At 42.6% G+C, this 20,941-nt stretch overlaps 2 protein-coding genes across 2 annotated transcripts; one reads left to right on the top strand and one right to left on the bottom strand.

The window, feature by feature from the left end:
* Positions 1-2,222: 2,222 nt before the first annotated feature.
* LOC104088134 (uncharacterized) lies at positions 2,223-2,777 on the bottom strand. Its single transcript, XM_009592760.1, has one exon. The coding sequence runs from the start codon at positions 2,775-2,777 to the stop codon at positions 2,223-2,225; it is 555 nt and encodes a 184-aa protein (XP_009591055.1).
* Positions 2,778-8,415: 5,638 nt separating this feature from the next.
* On the top strand, positions 8,416-9,078 carry LOC138905028 (uncharacterized). The gene has a single exon (XM_070193530.1). It carries the CDS (start codon positions 8,416-8,418, stop codon positions 9,076-9,078), a length of 663 nt encoding a protein of 220 aa, XP_070049631.1.
* The last annotated feature ends 11,863 nt before the right edge of the window (positions 9,079-20,941 follow it).

Consider the following 20,941-nt stretch of genomic DNA (forward strand, 5'->3'; position numbering starts at 1 on the left):
AAGTTTATGGTTCTTCTCTCGATTTGGTCTAATGATGAGTTGAGGAGGTAGACTACGCTTTTGTCCCCGGTCGTGATGTTTTTGGTAGCTGAAGCCAATTTGGCGAGGCCATCCGCTTCGGCATTATACGCCCGTGGGATCTGGTCGAGCTGGCATTCGTCAAACTCAGGCAGTAGCTTGCAGATCTCGGTCTGGTATTTTCAACCTTTGTTCCTTGATTCGGAAAGTCCCTGTGACTTGGTTAACTACGAGCTGGGAATCAAGCGGAGTTTCAACCGCTTCACCCCATACTTGAGTGCTAGCCTTAATCCTGCAATTACGGCCTCATACTTGGCTTCATTGTTAGTGATATCTGGGCACCTTATGGACTGGCGAATTACTTCTCCCATAGGGACCTCGAGTAAGAGTCCCAGTCCGAATCCTGATGTGTTGGATATGCCATCGGTGTATAGGACCCATAGGTCTAGTGTTTGGAGGGCAACTTGGACGACCTCCTTTTCGACTTCAGGCATTATCTTTGAACTGAGATCTGTAATGAAATTGGCGAGCACCTGCGACTTTATCGCCATTCGCGGCTGGTATGTGATATTTTACTCGCTTAGCTCGATGGCCCATTTGGCCAGCCTCTCCGATTACTCGGGTTTATGAAAAATGCACCTCAAGAGGGAGGGTTGTGACGACCGAGATGGGGTGGCACTGGAAATAGGGTCTAAGCTTTCGTGAAGCTACGACCAATGCAAGAGCCAATTTTTTGAAGTGCAGGTACCTCGGCTCGACGTCGATGAGTGTTTTGCTAATGTAATAGATGGGAGATTGCGTACCTTTGTTTTCGCGAATTAGGACTGCACTTACTGCTTCTTCGGAGACAGCTAGATAAGTGAGGAGCTATTCCCCAGGTTCGGGTTTTGAATAGCAGGGTCGGTGATGATAGGTATGCCTTCAGTTCTCGCAGAGCCTGGATGCATCCGGGAGTCCATTCAAGGTCGTTGTCCTTTTGGAGTAATTCAAAAAATTTGTGACATCTATCAGATGACCGCGAGATGAATCTCGATTGGGCGACGATTCATCCAGTCAACCTTTGGACTTGCTTTTTGGTAATCAAGAGCTCCGGTATTCCCTCGATAGCTTTGATTTGGTCTGGGTTGACCTCGATCCCCCGTTGGAACACCAAAAAACCCAAGAACTTCCTGAGGCTATGCCAAACACGCATTTCTCTGGGTTTTGTTTCATCCCATGTCGTCTTAGTATGTCAAAAGCTTCCTTAAAATGATTGATGTGATCATCTGCCTTTATGGACCTGACCAACTTGTCATCTATATAAACTTCCATGGTCTTACTGATTTGGTCTTTCAATATCTTTGTCACCAATATTTGATATGTAGCCCCCGCGTTCTTCAGCCCAGCCGACATTACCCTATAACAATACATTCCTTAGTGGGTGATGAGCATGGTCTTCTCCTGGTCTTCTTCCTCCATAAGAATTTGGTTATAGCCTAAGTAAGCATCCAGGATACTCAATAGCTCGTGCCCGGCTGTTGCATCGATGAGTTGGTCGATGTGGGGCAACGAGAACGAATCCTTCGGACATGCTTCATTCAAGTTTGTGAAATCCATGCACATCCACCATTTCTCATTTTTCTTTTTGACTATCACTACGTTGGCGATCCACTTAGGGTACTTCGATTCCCTGATGGAGCCATTCTCTAATTGTTTTTCCACCTTCCCGCGGATTGCATTATTGATGGCGGGGTTGAATTTATGCCTGACCTATCTTATTAGGGGGTGGAACGGGTCAACGTTTAATTTGTGTGTGGTAATTTCCCTTGGGATTCCGGGCATATCTGCATGGCGGAAGGCAAACAAATCTGCATTAGTTATTAAGAATTGACTTAATTGACCTGGTTCCCGGAGTTTGCAGCCGATATAGGCCTTTTTGCTATGGTCGTTGAGGTCCAATTGAACAGGGACGAGGTCTTCTATGGTAAAATCTCCATCTTCGACCATTTTAGGATCCGTGATGACGTCTACCTCGGCCCTGTTGATTGATATGCCTCTTTTTCGTTGTCTTTTTTCTTTTGTGTTGCCGTGCTATCTAAGGCAATGCGGTAGCATTCCCGGGACGTGCTATGTTCTTTGCGTATGATGAATATTCCCTATGGTGTTGGGTATTTAATTTCTTGGTATAGGCTGGAGGGGACGAATCTCATGGGATGTATCCATGGTCATCCCGCTATGGCGTTGTACATGGTGGCCTGGTCCATGATGTGGAATGTCGTCTCCAGAGTCACGCTGCCGGCCAAGATGGGGAGTGTAATCTCCCCAGACATCCGCTCAACTGCCTTAATAAAACTGGTTAACGTGATGCAGCGCGACACTATCTTATCCTCGAGTCTCATTTGGGTGAGGACTCGGGGATGGATAATGCATGCTCCACTTCCATCGTCCACCATGATGTGTTTTACATCGGTATCTAAATTGCGTAAACTAATAACGAGGGCATCATTAAGAGGAAAAGTCAAACTGTCGGCATGCGACTCATCGAGGATGACACTTTCTTCGAGTCCGTCGCGCCATTTGCGGGTGATAGACCGCTTGAGCTTGTGAGTGGTGGTGAACTTCACACCATTGATAGAGGCGTTATCGCCGCCATCGATGAACATGTTGATAGTACAAGCTGGTGATGGCGGCTTCGGCGAGCCTTGGTGTTCACGTCCTTTGGCGAAGTTGGTTCTACCCTTATCACTTAACATCTCTTTGAGGTGTCCCTGCCGCAACATGTTTATGGCTTCTTGTATGAGGGCGATGCAATCTTCTATTTTGTACCCACGTACCTGGTGGAACTCACAGAGGGCGTCAGATTTTCTAGTGTTCAGGTCTGATCATATCTTCGGCGGCCACTTCACTTTTTTCCGAGTTTCTCAAAAGAGTAGACTATTTATGTAGGTGACACACAAAAATTGTGAGCAGATAACAAAAGGGGCATACTACTTTCATTGCGGTGAGTCCCTGTCTTTGTCCTGGATGGGCCTTATTCAAAGCAAGAGGAAGGTGCGGCGGCCACAATGACATATGGTTGGTGTTGTTCGCTGTTGGGTCGCGAAACTGGGTGATCTCTCCTGATGTTGTCTCTTTGTTCCTTTTTGTATTCAATCTGTACTGAGGTTAGCCGGTGAGTTAGTCCGTTGAGGTCATCTTCGTCTACTCGGACCTCAGCGCAATAAGCTTTATGGATTTCCTCCCAAGTGGTTGGAGGATATTTTATCAACCGGCTCAATAGTTTCTAGCGCTCTTGAACCATCTCTGCTCAACCTATTCTGGAAAGGTGCGACCGCCATCCCTTCGGATACGTTTGGCAGAGTCATCCTTACTCTATTGAATCAGGTGAGGAAGTCCCTTGGTCCCTCTCCCAAGGACTGCTTGATAGCGAATATGTCTTTTAGTCTTGCTTCGGCCTTTTTGGCTCCGGCATGGACAGTTACGAATTTATCGGCCATTTCCTTGAAAGTTTCTATGGAGCGGGCTGGTGGTTGTGAATACAATGTTAATGCCTTTCCCGTAAGGGTTTTGCCAAATTTCTTCAGCAAAATAGAGGACATTTGTTCCTTGGTGAGGTCGTTGTCTTTCACGACGGTGACATAATGAGTCACATCATTCTTAGGATCGATCGTTCTATATTATATCCTGAGGTAGTGCGACATTTTGAAGGTCTTTGGTATGGCATGCGGGACTGTACCATCATTGTACGGCTGCTCTACGAACCTGCCGGCGTCCCTTTTTGGTAGCAGCTTAGGAACCCCCAGTATCTTGTCGACTCGTTCTTGGTGTTCTTTAATCTAGTCTCGGAGTGTTTTGTTTTCATTCTCCATTTATTCCATCCTCTTTAGAATGGCAGCGAGAGCGTTATCACCTGCACTGTTAGTCATATTGTGAGTTATACCTGTCATTAGAGGGCTTAGTCGGTTGCATTGCTCGTATGTTTGTTGTATCATGCAAGCTATTGTGATTTTTGTAGTCATGCCTGGAGCGAGTTTGTTGAGGACGCTCGCTAACGTATCGGTTAACCATGATTTGAGGAGTTTTATCACAGCTGGGGTTGTCCCTTCTTCTGCTGACGTGGAGGCCCATTTTCCATTGAGTTTGTTTTTTGCTGCAGTGGGGGGGATGCGACCTCTCGCGCCTGGGGGAAGCGTTGGGTGTCATGTCCTCGCCTACTGTTTTGCAGCTTTCGTTGATGGAATTCATGAGGTTGCTAGGGAAATCACTTGTTATTTTTGTCCTTTCTCCTTGGTTACCTGCCATGTAGGTTTTTGTACGTACAAAGTAAGAAAATCTCGGGGTTTGAGAGGTTAGTGACTTACGTTAGCTGCAGATCTAGAGGAAACTAAAAATTTAACTAAGAAATTCCCACATACAGCGCCAAATTGTTTGACCAAAAATTATCGATCTTGGTTCAACTAATTAAAATTTATATAAATGAGGGTTAATCTTAGTTAACAATAATATCCCAAAGATAAAGTTCTCAGAAGTGCAATAAATACTACGTAGATATATTTCAATAGCAACGACGACACACAATCAGTATTTAAGAAGTCAAAGGAAGTAATGTATCATTAAATAGTGATGAATAGCAATAAATGACACTTATGTCAATAGAACGAATGAGTCACCCAAGAAAGGATGATATCGATGAATATTCTTTCTGACAATGATGAGTGATGAATAAGCCTTTGAATATTTGAGTTATTCTCGGATCCAGTTGAAAAGTATGGATAAGAATCTTAGTTAAAATGTTGTGTTTGTATGCTTGCAATAAGATCTGATTCTCTCTTTTAAAGTCAAAGTGTATTTTACAAATGAGTATCACATGTTCCCTATCATTGTGTCTCTTTCTATTTATACGGAACATGTTCCTAAAAACCCTAACTGTAGAAGTGCAGAGAATATCAACTAGAATATTCTCTTTTTGGTGCTATCTTGAAACTAGACGTTATAATTCTATTAAGGGTGCTCGACCTCGGCCTTGATCCTTGAACTCCTCAGCTTCAGCCCTTGCTGACTCTTCGACCACAGACTTTACCATTTCTAAGATTACTTTGACAAGCGACAGCTGGGAATGTTCCACCAATATTATTTTGACTTAAGTACTCTACAGATAGATTTTGACCCATACACATATACCTATTCGAAAACGACTGCCTAAACGATGGACGATTAGTTATTATAACTATATGAGTCAAAATCTATCTCTAAGAATACTTAAATCAGGATGGCACTAGCGAAACATTCCCAGGACGCCACGTGTCAAAATAGTTTATAGAACAATGAAGGCCGTGGTAGAAGAGTCAGCAAGGACTGAGGCCGAGGAGTCATCAAAGATCGAGGCCAATGTCGAATACCCTTGACAGAGTTATAACGGTTAGTTTCAAGATAGGACATAAAAGAGAATATTCTAAATGATATTCTCTGCACTTGTACTATTAGGGTTTCTAGGAACATGTTCCCTATAAATAGAAAGAGACACAATGATAAGGGGGCATAAGATATTCATTTGTAAAATACACTTTGACTTTAAAGGAAGAATCTGGTCTTATTGCAAGCTTACAAAAATAACCTTTTCACTAAGATTGCTCTCCATACTTTTCCACTAGATCCGAGAATAACTCGGATATTCAAAGGCTTATCCATCATTCATCATTGTCAGAAAGAACATCCATTGATTTCATCCTTTCTCGGGTGACTCATTCGTTCTATTTACATAAATGCTATTTATTACTATTCATCACTATTTAATGCTACATTGCTTATGTTTGGGTTCTTAAATATTGATTATTTTGCACCGTCACAACTTTTGGAATAGATCTATGTGCTATTTATAACACTACCGAGAATTTCGTCTTTAGGATATTATTATTAGCTAAGATTAACCATCATTTGTATAAATTTAATTAGTTGAATCAAGATCTATATTTTTGGTCAAACAATTTGGCGCCGTCTGTGGGGATGTCTTAGTTAAATTTTTAGTTTTCTTTAGATCTACAGCTAACGTAAGTCACTAACCTCACAAAACCCAAGATCTTCTTTCTTTGTACGTACTAAAACCTACATGGCAGGTAACCAAGGAGAGAGGGTGAAAGTAACGGGTGATCTCCCTAGCTAGGGGTGTATATGGACGGGGTTGGTTCGGGTTTTATCAAAACCAAGTTAAACCAATTATATCGGTTTGGATTGGTTCGATTTTGTTGGACTTTTTGTTTTTTTTGGGTTTTTTTTTATATAAATATTATTTCAATATTGCTTTATTAAATTTATAGATAAAGTTTAGTGAATATATGTTTGCTAAAAATAAAAATAAAAATTAACAAACATATGATCTATTAAAGTATTCATATGGGAGATTTTTTTTATTAACACATAACAGTTTATTTTGTTAGTCGTCTAACAATAATTTTTGATTGATGCAAGCTTTCAAGGTTAACCGAATTTAATAGTTAAGCATAAAAATCAATATGACACCTAAATAATGATATGTTCTATGTAATTTTAGATTATCGAATTACCACTTCAAATTCGAAAACGATATAAGAAATCTTGAAATTTGAATATGAAAGAACAAAGAGATGATTGACGCATTTCAATAACACTTAATAAAGAAAGTGATACAATTCATTGTTTAAAGTAAATAAAAATTAATGTACTGTAAAATTCTATTAAATATTACATCCCATGAGAGGATCTCAAATATTTGTAGACATCTTTTAAACAAAATTATATATAAAGTCTTAAAAGTATATATTTAATTATATATTCATATGTCGGTTTGGTTCGGATTTGTTTACTCAATACCAAATCAAATCAAACTAAACCTAGTCGAATTTTTTAATCGGCTTGGTTTGACTGATCGGTTTGTTGCAGTTTTTCGGTTCGGTTTGAACACCCCTATCCCTAGCAACCTCATGAATGATATCAACGAGAGCTGCGAAACCCTAGGTGAAGACATGACGCCCACTGCCTCCCCTGGGCGCGAGAGGTCTCCTCCCATTGTAGGATAACAAAACCCAATGGAAAAGGAGCTTCCATGTCCGCAGAGGAAAGGACACCACCGGCTGTAAAAAAGCTCCTCAAAGCATGGCTGACCGTTACGCTAGTGAGCGTACTCAACATGCCCGCTCCAGGCACGACTACAGAAACCGCAAGAGCATGCACGATACAATGAATAGATGAATAGTGCAACCGGCCAAAACCTCAAACAACAGGTATAACACACATTATTACTAACAGTCTAGGTGACAGCACCCTCGCTATCGATCTATAGATGATGGAAGAAATGGGGGAATGAAAATAAAGCACTCAAAGAACAAATGAAAGAATACCAAGAACGAGTCGATAAGATACCAGGCGCTCCTAAGTTGTTGCCAAAAAGGGACGCCAGTAGGTTCATAGAGCAGTCGTACAACGATGAAGCAGCCCCGCATGCCATACCAAAGACCTTCAAAATGCCTTACCTCAGGATATACGACAAAACGACCGATCTCGAATATCATGTGACTCATAACGTCACTGTCGTGAAAGGCAACGACCTCGCCAAGGAACAAATGCCCTCTATTTTGCTAAAGAAGTTTAACGAAAGCCTTACGGGAGGGGAATTAATATGGTACTCACAGTTACCAGCCCGTTCCATAGAAACTTTTGAGAAAATGGCCGACAAATTCGTAACTACACATGTTGGAGCCAAGAAGGCCGAAGCGAGAGTCAAAAAATATATTCACTGTCAAGCAATCCTTGGGAGAGGGACTGAGGGACTTTTTCGCCCGGTTCAACAGGATAAGGATGACTCTGCCGAACGTGTCCGAGGGGATGGCAGTCCCAGCTTTCCAGAACGGGCCGAGTAGGGATGGTTCAAGAGCAACTAAAAAACTATTGAGCCGATTGATGAAATATCCTCTAACCATTTGGTATGAGATCCATAATGCCTATTGTGCCGATGTCCGAGCAGATGAGGACGACCTCAATGGACCAACTCATCGGCTCATCTCGGCACAAGCCGAGTACAACAAAGAACAAAGAGAGTATTCCAGAAGGGACCACCCGATCTCGCGACCCAACAGGGAACGACACCAGCCATAAGTCAGGGCACCTGCCACACCTTCCCTCCGCTTTGAAGAAGGGCCATCCAGACCAAGGTCTGGGACACACCAAAATGAGAGAGGTATGCCCCTTTATTATTTGCTCACAATTTTTTGTGTGTCATCTACAGAAATAGTCTATACCTTTGAGAAGCTTGGAACAAAGGTAAAGTGGCCGCCAAAGATGAGGTCCGACCCGAACACCAGAAAATCCGACGCCCTTTGTGAGTTCCACTAGGAACATGGGAACAAAATAGAAGATTGCATCGCCCTCAATCAAGAAGTCATAACCATGTTGCGGCAGGGACACCTTAGAGAACTGCTAAGAGACAAAGGGAGAAACAACTTCTCTAGAGGACGTGAACACCAAGACCCGCCGAAGCCGCCATCACCAGCTCGTACTATCAACACTGTCACCGGCGGCGACAATGACACCTCTATCAATGGTGTGAAGTTCACCACCACTCACAAGCTCAAACGTTCTATCACCCGTGAACGGCACGATGGACTCGAAGAAAGTATCATCTTTGATGAGTCAGATGTCGACGGTTTGACTTTTCCTCATAATGATGCCCTCGTCATTACTTTATGCATTTCAGATACTAATATCAAGTGTATCATGGTGGACGATAGAAGTGGAGCATGCATTATCCATCCCCCAGTCCTCACCCAAATGATACTCGAGGACAAGATAGTGTCGCACTGCATCACGCTAATCAATTTTAATAATGTAGATGAGTGGACGTCAGGGGAAATTACACTCCCTATCTTGGTCGATGGCGTGACTCTGGAAATGACATTCCACATCATGGACCAGGCCACCGCGTACAATGCCATAGTGGGACGACCTTGGATGCATCCCATGAGAGCCATCCCCTCCAGCCTATACCAAGTAATTAAATTCCCAACATCATGGGGAATATTCAGCATACACGGAGAACATCGCACATCCTGAGAATGCTACTGCATTGCCTTAGACAGCTCGTCAACCCTACAGAAAAAAGACAAGGAAAAAGAGGCATAGCAATCAACAGGGCCGAGGTCGACGTAAGGAGAGACCAGGGACATCATCATGGATCTTGAAATGGTTGAGTCTGCAGATTCGACCACAGAAGACCTCGACCCCGTTCAATTGGACCTCAATGACAGTAGCAAAAATACCTACATCGGCCACAAACACTGGGAACCAGGTAAATTCAGTCAATTCTTACTAACTAATGCAGAATTGTTTGCCTTCAGCTATGCAGATATACCGGGCATTCCTAGGGAAATCACCACACATAAATTAAATGTCAACCCGTTGTACCTCCATTAAGGCAGGTCAGGCATAAATTCAACCCCGCCATCAACGATGCAATCCGTGAGGAGGTGGAGAAACTATTAAAAAATGGCTCCAACAGAGAGTCGAAGTACCCCAAGTGGACCGCCAACGTAGTGATGGTCAAAAAGAAAAATGTGAAATGGCGGATGCGCGTGGATTTCATAGACTTGAACAAAGCCTGTCTGAAGGATTCGTTCTTATTACCCCACATCGACCAACTCATCGACGGAACGACTGGGCACGAGTTATTGAATTTTTTGGACGCATACTCAGGCTATAAGCAAATACTTATGGAGGAAGAAGAGCAGGAGAAGACCACGTTCATCACCCACCAAGGAACGTATTGTTACAGGGTCATGCCGTTTGGGCTGGAGAATACGGGGGCTAATTATCAAAGACTGGTTAAACAATTTCAAAGACCAGCTCGGCAAGACCATGAAAGTATATGTAGATGACATGTTGGTCAACTCGTAAAGGCAGAGGATCACATCGATCATTTGAAGGAAGCTTTCGACATATTAAGATGGTACGGATGAAACTAAACTCGGAGAAATGCACGTTTGGCATAGCCTCGGGAAAGTTCTTGGGTTTTTTGGTGTCATAACGGGGGATCGAGGTCAATCTAGACCAAATTAAAGCTATCGAGGGAATATCAGAACTCTTGACTACCAAAAAGTAAGTCCAAAGGTTGACTGGTCAAATCTCTGCCCTATCAAGATTCATCTCGAGGTCGTTTGATAGATGTCACAAATTTATTGGTTTACTCAAAAAGGACATCGGCCTCGTATGGACTCTCGAGTTCGTCCAGGCTCTGCGACAACTGAAGGCATACCTATCATTACCGCCCCTGCTTTCAAAACCCGAACCTGGGGAACAACTCCTCGTCTATCTAGCCGTCTCTGAAGTAGCGGTAAGTGCAGTCTTGATCCGCGAAAACAAAGGTATGCAATCTCCCATCTACTACAATAGAAAAACACTCATCGACGCCGAGATGAGGTACCCGCACCTCAAAAAATTAGCTCTGGCATTGGTCATAGCTTCACGAAAGCTTAGACCTTATTTTAAGTGCCACCCCATCTCGGTCGTAACAACCTTTCCCCTGAGGTGCCTTTTGCATAAACCCGAGCTATCGGGGAGGCTGACCAAATGGGCCATCGAGCTAAGCAAGCACGATATCATATACCAGTCGTGAATGGCGATAAAGTTGCAGGTGCTCGCCAATTTCATTACAGACATCAGTTCAAAGACAATGCCTGAAGTCTAAAAGGAGGCCGTCCAAGCTTCCCTCCAAACACAAGACCTCTGGGTCCTATTCATCGATGGCGCATCTAACACATCAGGATCCGGACTGGGACTCGTACTCGAGGTCACTATATGAGAAGTAATTCGCCAATCCATAAGGTGCCCGGATATGACTAACAACGAGGCTGAGTATGAGGCAGTAATTGTAGGATTGAAGCTAGCACTCAAGTATGGAGGCGAAGCGGTTGAAACTCCACTATGATTCCCATCTCGTAGTCAACCAAGTCATAGGGACTTCACAAATCAAAGAACAAAGGTTGCAATAATATTAAACATAGATCTGTAAGCTACTGCCTGAGTTTTACGAATGCCAACTCGATCAGATCCCATGTGCATAGAATACCGAAGCGTACGGCCTCACCAAACTAGCCGTAACTACCAAAAGCATCAAGACTAGGGATAAAAATGTAGTCCACCTGCTCAACTCATCACTAGACCAAATCGAGGTAAGAACCGTAAGATTAACTTGGGATTGGGGCAATCGTATTATCGCCTTTTTGCAGGACGGCACACTCCCAGACGATAAAAAAGAAGCCAAGAAACTAAGAATGCAACAGCCAGATACAGTCTTCTCCATAGCGGCATATACAAAAGAACTTACGGTGGCCCTTTGGCGAAATGTTTGGGCCCAAACCAGACCCCGCACGTTCTCGAAGAAGTCCACGAAGGCCATTGCGGTGCTCACTCTGGCAATCGAGCACTCATCAGATGCCTCATACGGGCGGGATATTATTGCCCCACCATGAAAAAGGAAGCCTCAAATTTCGTGAGGAAATATGGACAATGCCAAAAGTACGCCCCAGTGATTCACCAATCAGGCGAACACCTCCACTCGGTCACCTCCCCGTGGCCGTTCATCAAATGGGGAAAGGACACCGTGGGCCCCCTCCCAGCAGGGGCAAGGTAATGTACTATTCCTTTTGGTTTTAACTCACTATTTCTCTACCCAAGGAGGTAAACACCTTTATATGGAGGAACATCATCGACCGATTCGGCCTACCCAAGGAAATCAGCTGTGACAATGGACCCCAATTCACGGGAAAGAAAATCGCTAAATTCTTCGAGAAATGGCATATCAAGAGGATACTTTCAACCCCATTACACCCAGTGGGTAACAGACAAGAAGAGTCACCCAACAAGTGTATACTAAACATCATGAAGAAAAAGCTCGAGGACGCTAAGGTACTATGGTCGAAAATACTACCAGAAGTATTATGGGCATAACGAACAACTCTAAAGACGAGCATAAAAGAAACACCCTACTCTTTGGTGTATGGGACCGAGGCAGTAATACCGGTCGAAGTTGGAGAACCCAGCCTAGGTACTCCTATGAAAGCGGTACGAGTAATGATGAGAGTAGAAAGTAGGAAATCGATGAAAGAAGGGATATGACGTACATAAGAATAGTCGCCCAAAAACAACAAGCAGAGTAATATTACAACAAGAAAAAAAAGGTCCGGCCTCTTAAAGTCGGAGACTACGTACTAAAAGCCAAAACTCAAGCGAGCAAAGACCCTTGGGAAGGCAAGTTGGGAACAAACTGGGACGGTCCGTACAAAATCACAGCCAAAACAAACAAGGGTTTATTCCAACTAGAGACAATAGAAGAAAAGAAACTACCAAACAATTGGAACATCAGCCACCTCAAATACTTCAAATTCTAAGAGAAAAAGTGTCCCCCAAGTCGTATTCTTTTTCCCTCACTTGAGTTTTGTCCCATTTGGGTTTTCTAAAGGAGGTTTTTAACGAGGCGGCGGAGGGAGCACTTCAAGTCGAAGTACGTAAGGGAGGGAGTTTTTTTCTCTTTCATTGCTCGGCTCCTCGATACTCTCAAAGTCAAACAATGAAGGGACTGGGTTGATTGGGACTGGGACTGGAACACCAACCAACACCCAAAATCTGTAACTCTTTCCAAGTATGTAACCAAAGCAACAACGTTGAAGTAATAAAAAACTTACGTTTATCAGGACACCTTTTTCGTGTTAAGGTCATGTTCGACCAAGCTCGAACAACACCTATCGGCCCTCGTCCACGATTTAATAAAGCTTATGTTTGACCACGCTCGAACAACACCTATCAGCCCTTGGCTATGATTTAATAAAGGTTACATTCAACCATGCTCGAACAACACCTATCTACCCTCGGTCATGATTTAATAAAGGTTATGTTCGTCTACGCTCGAACAACACCTATCGGCCCTCGACCATGATTTAATAAAGGTTATGTTCGACTACGCTCGACCAATATCTATCGGCCCTCAGCCATATTTTAATAAAGGTTACTTTCGACCACGCTCGAACAATACCTATCGGTCATCAACCACGATTTAATAAATGTTATGTTCAACCACGCTCGAACAACACTTATCGGCCCTCGGCCACAACTTAACAAAGGGTAAATGTTCGATCCGGTTGAAAGAACACCGACTGACCCTCGGCCTCAAGTTAAAAAGGGAGGAAATTCGACCAGGTCCGAATAACACCCATAGACCCTCGGCTGCATTTCAACAAGCTTTGACATACACAAGAATAACAATAAAAGTATGACGGAGCAAACCATGAAAAGTGCAGAAACAAACCACGACAAATAAAAAAGGTACATATGAAAGCAAAACCAACTCTTATATTTATAAACAAAAGTTTATTACAAAAGGCTCATGAAGACGCCAACAAAAATACACAAAAAGATAGAAAGAACAAAAAAGCTACTCATGGCCACCGCCATCACGACCTGCGACACCCTCGTCGGCCTGACCTCCAACGTCTTCCTCGTCCTCGCCCGAAGGGTATAAGGAATCATACCAGGCCTCATTCTCAAGACGATCTATATCTTCTTCGTTATCCCCGTCTTCTTCACGAGGATGAGCCATAGTCGGGTCATAGCCACAAGCGACCTGAGCCTCACGGGCCTTGACCCGAGCGTCCTCAAAGTCAACGGCAGGGATAGAACCAGTCATGTGCAACTTATGCAACACGTCCAGTTGGGCCTCGGCATGAATCCACTCTTCATATAACTCGCAAGAAACGTTGGTGAAGCCAGAAGCTGTAGATGAAGAAGGTCGCGCAAGTAATTTGGCCTTCTCAGCCTCCAGAGCGGAAACTCGATCATAGAGGTCAGAGGTCTCTTTCTCCAACTCCCCAATCCTTTCGTCAAGCCTCTCTTCTTTAAACTTTGCCATCTAAAAATCATTTTATCGTTCAGAGCAAAGAATTCAGTTCGCCACTTCAAGAGATTCCGCCTTCCTATAAGCCTCCAATTGAGCAGACTCTGCCTTCTCTAGCTCCTCCATCTTCTCGACGACCTCGCCACTAAGAGCCTCTGCCCTGAATTGACACTCCTTAAGCTAGCCCCGCAGAATGACTACCTGAGCATGGAGATCACTACACTGGGCTTCTACCCCCTGCTAAGTTCGAGCTCTTTCTCTTTTGCTCCTCAACAAAACTTCCAAGACGCTGCACTTCCCCACTACCCCCACTAGCTCCTCGTCTCTTTCCTTCAAGTCCTCCCTTAGCTGGCGCACGTTGCCACTTTCGCGGAGCCGACACCGGAGCTCCCGATACTTCTCAAGGCATTTGAAGTAGTTTTCCTTCAACTTCACATAAATATCTTTACGTATCAGCTCCCTACGAGCACTTTCAATCTCCAAAACAACCGTCTGCAAAAAAACGAAGGGAGTTAGAGCCCACGAAAGAGCAAACCTTAATAAAGAGAACGAAAAACAAATGTACTTACCTGAATGGCGAGACCAATAATGTTATTTGACATGCTGTTGTCATTTATCATGTTGAGGGTCGCACCCTCAATTTCAGAACAGAGAGGACCGAGGGAGTGGACTATCTCCTCGGTGTTCAAAAGAAGATTACGATCCATTGGGATCGCAATAGTACTTGAGCCTCCTTCCAACCTCACCTCGAGTTGAGTGAGCCATTCATCGATCAGTCTCAGCTCGTCCGCGTCCATGTCGGAGTCAGATCTGACACCCTCCTCCATGACGGCCTTCCCTCCGCCTTCAACCGCAGGAGAAATTTTTGCCGCGATCTCGCAAGACGAGGCCATTTCTTATCTCGAAAGGGGACGTCCGTCATTATGCACCTCGCCCTCAGCGGCATCCTCTGCAGGACGCATGCTCGTCTCTTCCAAGCGCGGAGCCCCGGGACCCTCCTCGAGGCTTTTTCCAATATGCACCGTGTCCGTCTCTCGAAGAACAAAGCCATAATCCTCCAAACCTACAGCCACCGACCTCTCTCTCCCCACATCGATGACTCTCCTCTTGCGAGGCATTAAACCACCGTCATCAGGAGATACATTGTCCTCATCGACTAATGAAAAAGGTTGGGACGAAACAGTAGAGGGAACGGAAATAGGCTCTTGAACTGAGGTAGAAGAAGAGGAGACTTTTACGAAAAAAGTGGGAGTCGCGACCGGGATGGGAGCTGAAGGCATAACAGGCTTCCTTCGAAAAGAGGGTACCAATGCTCGACTCCTCTGAGATGATCCCTTGCCTGAAGAGAAAACCTCAAATTAGCAAAACGAATCTACACAAAGAGACGGGGCCACAATCAAAAGAAAGAAATTATCTGTCGGAGGAAGAACATGTTTGAATCTCTTGAAGAAACTCGGTCAGTCGCGGATTCCTACGATATGGGGGAGGATCCTCTCGACCCAGTTAGAAATATAAGCGTCCTAAGGAGGAGGCGAGGTCTTGACTGCAAAAGAAAAAGGCGAGAAGTTAGAATTCAGGACCAAAAACGAGGGAGAAACTATGTACTTACGAGTGTAGTTCCAAGCCTCAGGAAAGTCGTTGACATTGGCCACAACGTCCTCAGTTCTGAAAAAAAAGAAGTTAAACCAGAATTGTTGACTAGCCTTATCATCCATCTTTACCGCCAAGTATTTGTCCCCTCGGTGGCAAAGGTTCAGCATCGTTCCCCTATAAAAGCTAGGGGCAAATAGATGTATTAAGTGTCGCAGTGTCAATTCGACCCCAGACAACTCGGCAAACTTAGTGAGCATCTTTATAATTTTATAGATGTACGGTGCGAGCTGAGTAGGACAAACACCTTAGTGGCGACAAAAATCCTCCACCAGCGGAATGAGGGGGAAAGAATAGCTGACTTGGAAGGGGTAGGCGTAGAGGGCTCAATACCCAGGATAATAAACCTGTATTGTGTCCCCCTCGGCCGGGATCAACTCGATATGATTGGGAAGGCCAAATTTGTCCTTGAGCTCTGCTTATTCCTTTATCGTCTCCATTGATCGAAAAGCTCCAGGCTCGGCCTCTGGTGATTTGGTGAAATCGGATCTGGAGTCAGGGTTACGTGATGTATTTCCTCCACCTACAAGAAGGTTTCATCCTCAACAGTGGCAAAAACGCTCTCCCCATGGGAGGGGAACACCACTACCAAGGGAGAAACATGACTCCCCTCACCAGCATCAGAAGATACGTTACACATGATTTAACATAGTGGAGGAGAGTAACAAATGAGAGGGAATGAAGAACAATACAGGTGAATGAAACATAAAAGAAATTCGGAGAAGAAGATAGCAAGAGAAAAGTATGTTGCTTCGAAACGTTAGAGGGTTTAAACTTCAAAATCAGGTTCAATGATCTCTATTTATAAAAGTCATGGCACCGAAACCGAAAAACGGTTCATCATGATTGGCACCGCAATCGAAGCGACAGGTTTAATCAAAGGTCACATGCGAGACAAAGCAACGCACCGGGAATATGCGTCATAATGACCCATTACATCATGACGTCATCCTAACCTGTGGACAACATAACCCCAGCAGATCACCCGGGAAATTCAAACATTTGAAATGTGCGGCCCACAGAGGACTATGTCGCCAGCTCCCACGACCCATGTAGTCCGCTTGATTAGCTCGACCACCAACAACATGATCCGCTCATTGAACCCGCCTGTGAAGTCGGCCTCAATAAGCGGAGGGACTAACTGTATGAGTCAAAATCTATCTTTAAGAATACTTAAGTCAGGATGGCACTAGCGAATTACTTTTAGGCCGCCACGTGTCGAAATAGTTTATGGACAATGAAAGCCGAGGTCGAAGAGTCAGCAAAGACTAAGGCTAAGGAGTCATCAATGATCGAGGCCGAGGTCAAATACCTTTGACAGAGTTATGACGGCTAGTTTCAAGATAGGACATAAAAGAGAATATTCAAATGGATATTCTCTGCACTTGTACTATTAGGGTTTCTAGGAACATGTTTTCTATAAATAGAAAGAGACATATTGATAAGGGGGCATGAGATATTCATTTGTAAAATACAGTTTGACTTTAAAAGGAGAATCTGGTCTTATTGCAAGCTTACAAAAATAACCTTTTTCACTAAGATTCTTGTCCATACTTTTCCACTAGATCCGAGAATAACTCGGATATTCAAAGACTTATCCATCATTCATCATTGTGAGAAAGAACATCGATTGATTTCATCCTTTCTCGGGTGACTCATTCGTTCTATTTACATAAATGTCATTTATTGTTATTAATCAGTATTTAATGCTACATTACTTGTGTTTGGGTTCTTAAATATTGATTATTGTGCACCGTCACTGCTTTTAGAATAGATCTATGTGTTTATAATACTACCGAGAATTTTGTCTTTAGGATATTATTATTAGCCAAGATTAACCCTCATTTGTATAAATTTAATTAGTTAAACCAAGATCTATATTTTTGGTCAAACATGTATAACATAACAAGATTTGATATATTAGTTGTACAAAAAAGCAGAAGAACAAACGTAATTTTTGAACTAAAGTAACAATTTTATTTGTCAATAAACATGTATGTATACGTAGTCCTTTGGCGCATAATGTCATAGACAAGATACTCATTTATCCGAAACAAATCCGAAAAAACATTTGATAAATGAATTAGAAAATGCAAAAAGAATGGTTTTCTCTTTTCTACCTATTATTATATTTGGTGCATAAATGAACGTGTCACACTCATAAGTGATAACTAAGCCCTTTGTCGTTTCGGTGGGAATTTTGATTCCGATTAACCAAATAGAATTAGTGAGGATGCCCATGCCCAGTAGTTTCTCTTTGAACTTCTTAACCGCGTGGGGCCTTTGGAAAAGCAAGTAATCCATTTCTATCTCTTTCCTAGGTATTTTCTTGTGTCACGAGCTTTTTTCAATTTTTTTTTTAAGGATTAAAATGGAATCTTTCGGTAATTATCTAATTAAAATGGAATCTTTCGGTAATTAAAATGTACTTACGTAACAAGATATGATTTATTATTGCATGAAGACATAATACAACAAACACAACTTTATTAAACCAATGCTAATTTAACTTGTTTGAATAAGTAGAGTAATACTTAATCTATTGACCAACGTATAATATCATAGAAAACATTCAATTATTCGAAATTCGATGATATCATACTTCGATAAACCCGAAATACGAATTGACTTTAATTTATAACGTAATTGGAGTTTCCACAAGAACCATAGAAACATTTAGTTCTTCACATTTCCTTGAGTTGATATAACTAGAGTACAAAAGAGAAACCAAAGGAAAAAACATTTTGATTTTTTCATTGTGACGGTGGGGAGTAGCAACTGGAGTCGGATACTATTTGTCGATAGGAGTACAATCGACAATGAAGGGGATGGATGGTCTCCTTATATGGAATTGAACGATCCTTATCTCTTGAACTAGTTTTTGGGCATGTGTGTCAAGATGGTAGTTTAAGAGACTACATTCCATTATGACTTATAATAAGAGTCCTTATGAACTGTTTTACAAGAAGCAGGCAACATTGCATCATTTGAGGACATTTGATTGTTTGTGCTTTGCAACCACAGTTCCTCAAGGTGACAAGTTTGCAGAAAGAGCAAGGCCAACTGCTTTTATGGGTTACTTAGAGTTACAGAAGGGCTACATCCTCCTATACCTTAAAACACAATAATTGTTTGTTAATAGAGATGTCGTTTTAAGAGAAACTGAATTCCCTTTTGCCATTACCTCTTGAAAGAAACAACCTGCACCTAGAACCACCATCATAGACCAAGCCTTACCTCACGACATACCACAAAACTCACCATACATCCCTCATGATATGCCACCAGATTCACCAAATATTCCTAACATCACTGATACTTCAATATCATTTTCTTGGCCTGATGATAATCCTGAAGCTTCACCTGACATTACTGCACAGGATTTTGATTCATTTGATCTGACATCAATTCCTTCCCTTGTTATGGAGCATGAAGGGGGAGATGACTTCAATGTGGAATCAACTTCCTCTGATGAAGGTCACAGTCCATCAGATGGAGTTCATGCTCCATTCACCAAGAGATCTTCAAGAGACTCCAAACAGCCTGTTTGGATGAAGGATTACATAACCACCAAACATAGCACCAGTAGACATCCCATCTCCAATCACTTATCCTATGACAACATCAAACGTACATATCAAGCCTATCTTTTCAAGTTTTCTACACTGGTGGAGCCTCAATATTTCAGAGATGCAGCTAAGGATTCCAGGTAGATAGAAGCAATGAAGTAGGAGATCAAGGCACTAGAGAGGAGAATGGTACATGTGAAGTGGTAGACCTTCCAAAGGGAAGAATGTAGTAAGCTCAAAATGGGTATACAAGATCAAATACCAAGCCAATGGAGAAGTTGAGAGGTTCAACGCTAGACTTGTAGCAAAAGGCTACAGTCAAAAAGAAGGCCTTGATTATCATGATACCTTCTCACATGTTGTTAATATGGTGACTGTGAGATCAGTCATATCACTTGCTGTGTCTAAAGGTTGGACTCTATGGCAAATGGATGTATACAATGCATTCTTGCAAGGAGATCTGTGTGAAGAAGTCTACATGGAAATGCCTGAGTGGTTCATAAGACAGGGGAGTCAAGGATGTGCAGGTTTCTTAAGTCATTGTATGGACTAAAGCAAGCATCTAGGCGGTGGAACATAAAGTTGACATATGCATTAGTTGGTGCAGGATTCATTCAAAGCAATCATGATTATTCATTCTTCGCACTAAACATGTCTGATGACATCGTGATTGTCTTGGTATATGTTGATGATTTACTCATCACAGGGAGTAATATTGAGCTGATCAATGAGGCAAAGAGAGTGCTGCATCAGAAGTTCAAAATGAAAGATCTTGGTGAGCTGAGGTATTTCCTTGGCATAGAGGTGTTGGGGTCAAGTTCAGGGGTGATTCTCAACCAAAGAAAATATGTACTAGAGTTGATCTCTGATATAAGATTAATGATGGTAGGCTATAATCCCATATTTTAGTCACTTATTACACTCTAATTCACTGCACTTTACTTTTGTTGAGCTTTAATTGGTAGTGTTTTTGCACTTATTGTATATCTTATGCCTTATAGGAGTGATTCTGAGTTATGTAGATGTTCTGGAGCTAATTTGAGCTATTTGGAGCTTTAAAGTCTGAGTAGAAGCCCAAACAATTAAGCCAGAATCACGTTCGGAGGTCAAAAACCAAGTCTAGATGCCAAAAAGTGAGAAAACAAATTCACTCTAAGAAAATTGCACTACCTCCCCGCGGGGCGCATGGCGCTAGTGCAAAAAGTGGCCAGAAATAATTTTTTGGCAGGTTCTGGAATTTTCTACATGCGCACCGCATGGGACGGCGCGGTAGCACAAAAATATTAGAGTGACTTTTCATTTCCGCTAAAAAAGGGTAGTTTCGTTCGGAGTTTGTTTTGAGGCGGCTTAAATACAACAAAACACCATTTTAGATGGACTTTTTTGACAGATTGGAGATTGAAGGAAGCTAAGGAGGAGTGGGAAGAACACAAGCACAAGGATTTCATCATTTCTTCCTCACTCAAGATCCGAGTTTGGATTGAATCTATGTTTTCCTATACTTTAGTTATATTTGTGATAAATTTCTCCATGTCTATGGAGTAGTTCCTTTTGGGGTTTGACGGCTTTGGTGTATTGATGAGTGTTTGTGTTATTATAACTCTATTTTTATATATTTGAACCATTTTGGAAGATTAGATTATTACATCTATATTCACTAGTTCATGTAATCGAGAGGGGCATAACTTGTGATATCTTTGCATTATATTGTTGGTTGAGTTCATAGATTCTTCTAAGTAATCGAAAGAGGCTAGTTGAATCATTGATTAAACCTAGTTAGGAGAATAATCGTAAGAGATTTTCCTAAAGACCG

Source organism: Nicotiana tomentosiformis, chromosome 2, assembly GCF_000390325.3.
Source record: "Nicotiana tomentosiformis chromosome 2, ASM39032v3, whole genome shotgun sequence".
Taxonomy (NCBI): domain Eukaryota; kingdom Viridiplantae; phylum Streptophyta; class Magnoliopsida; order Solanales; family Solanaceae; genus Nicotiana; species Nicotiana tomentosiformis.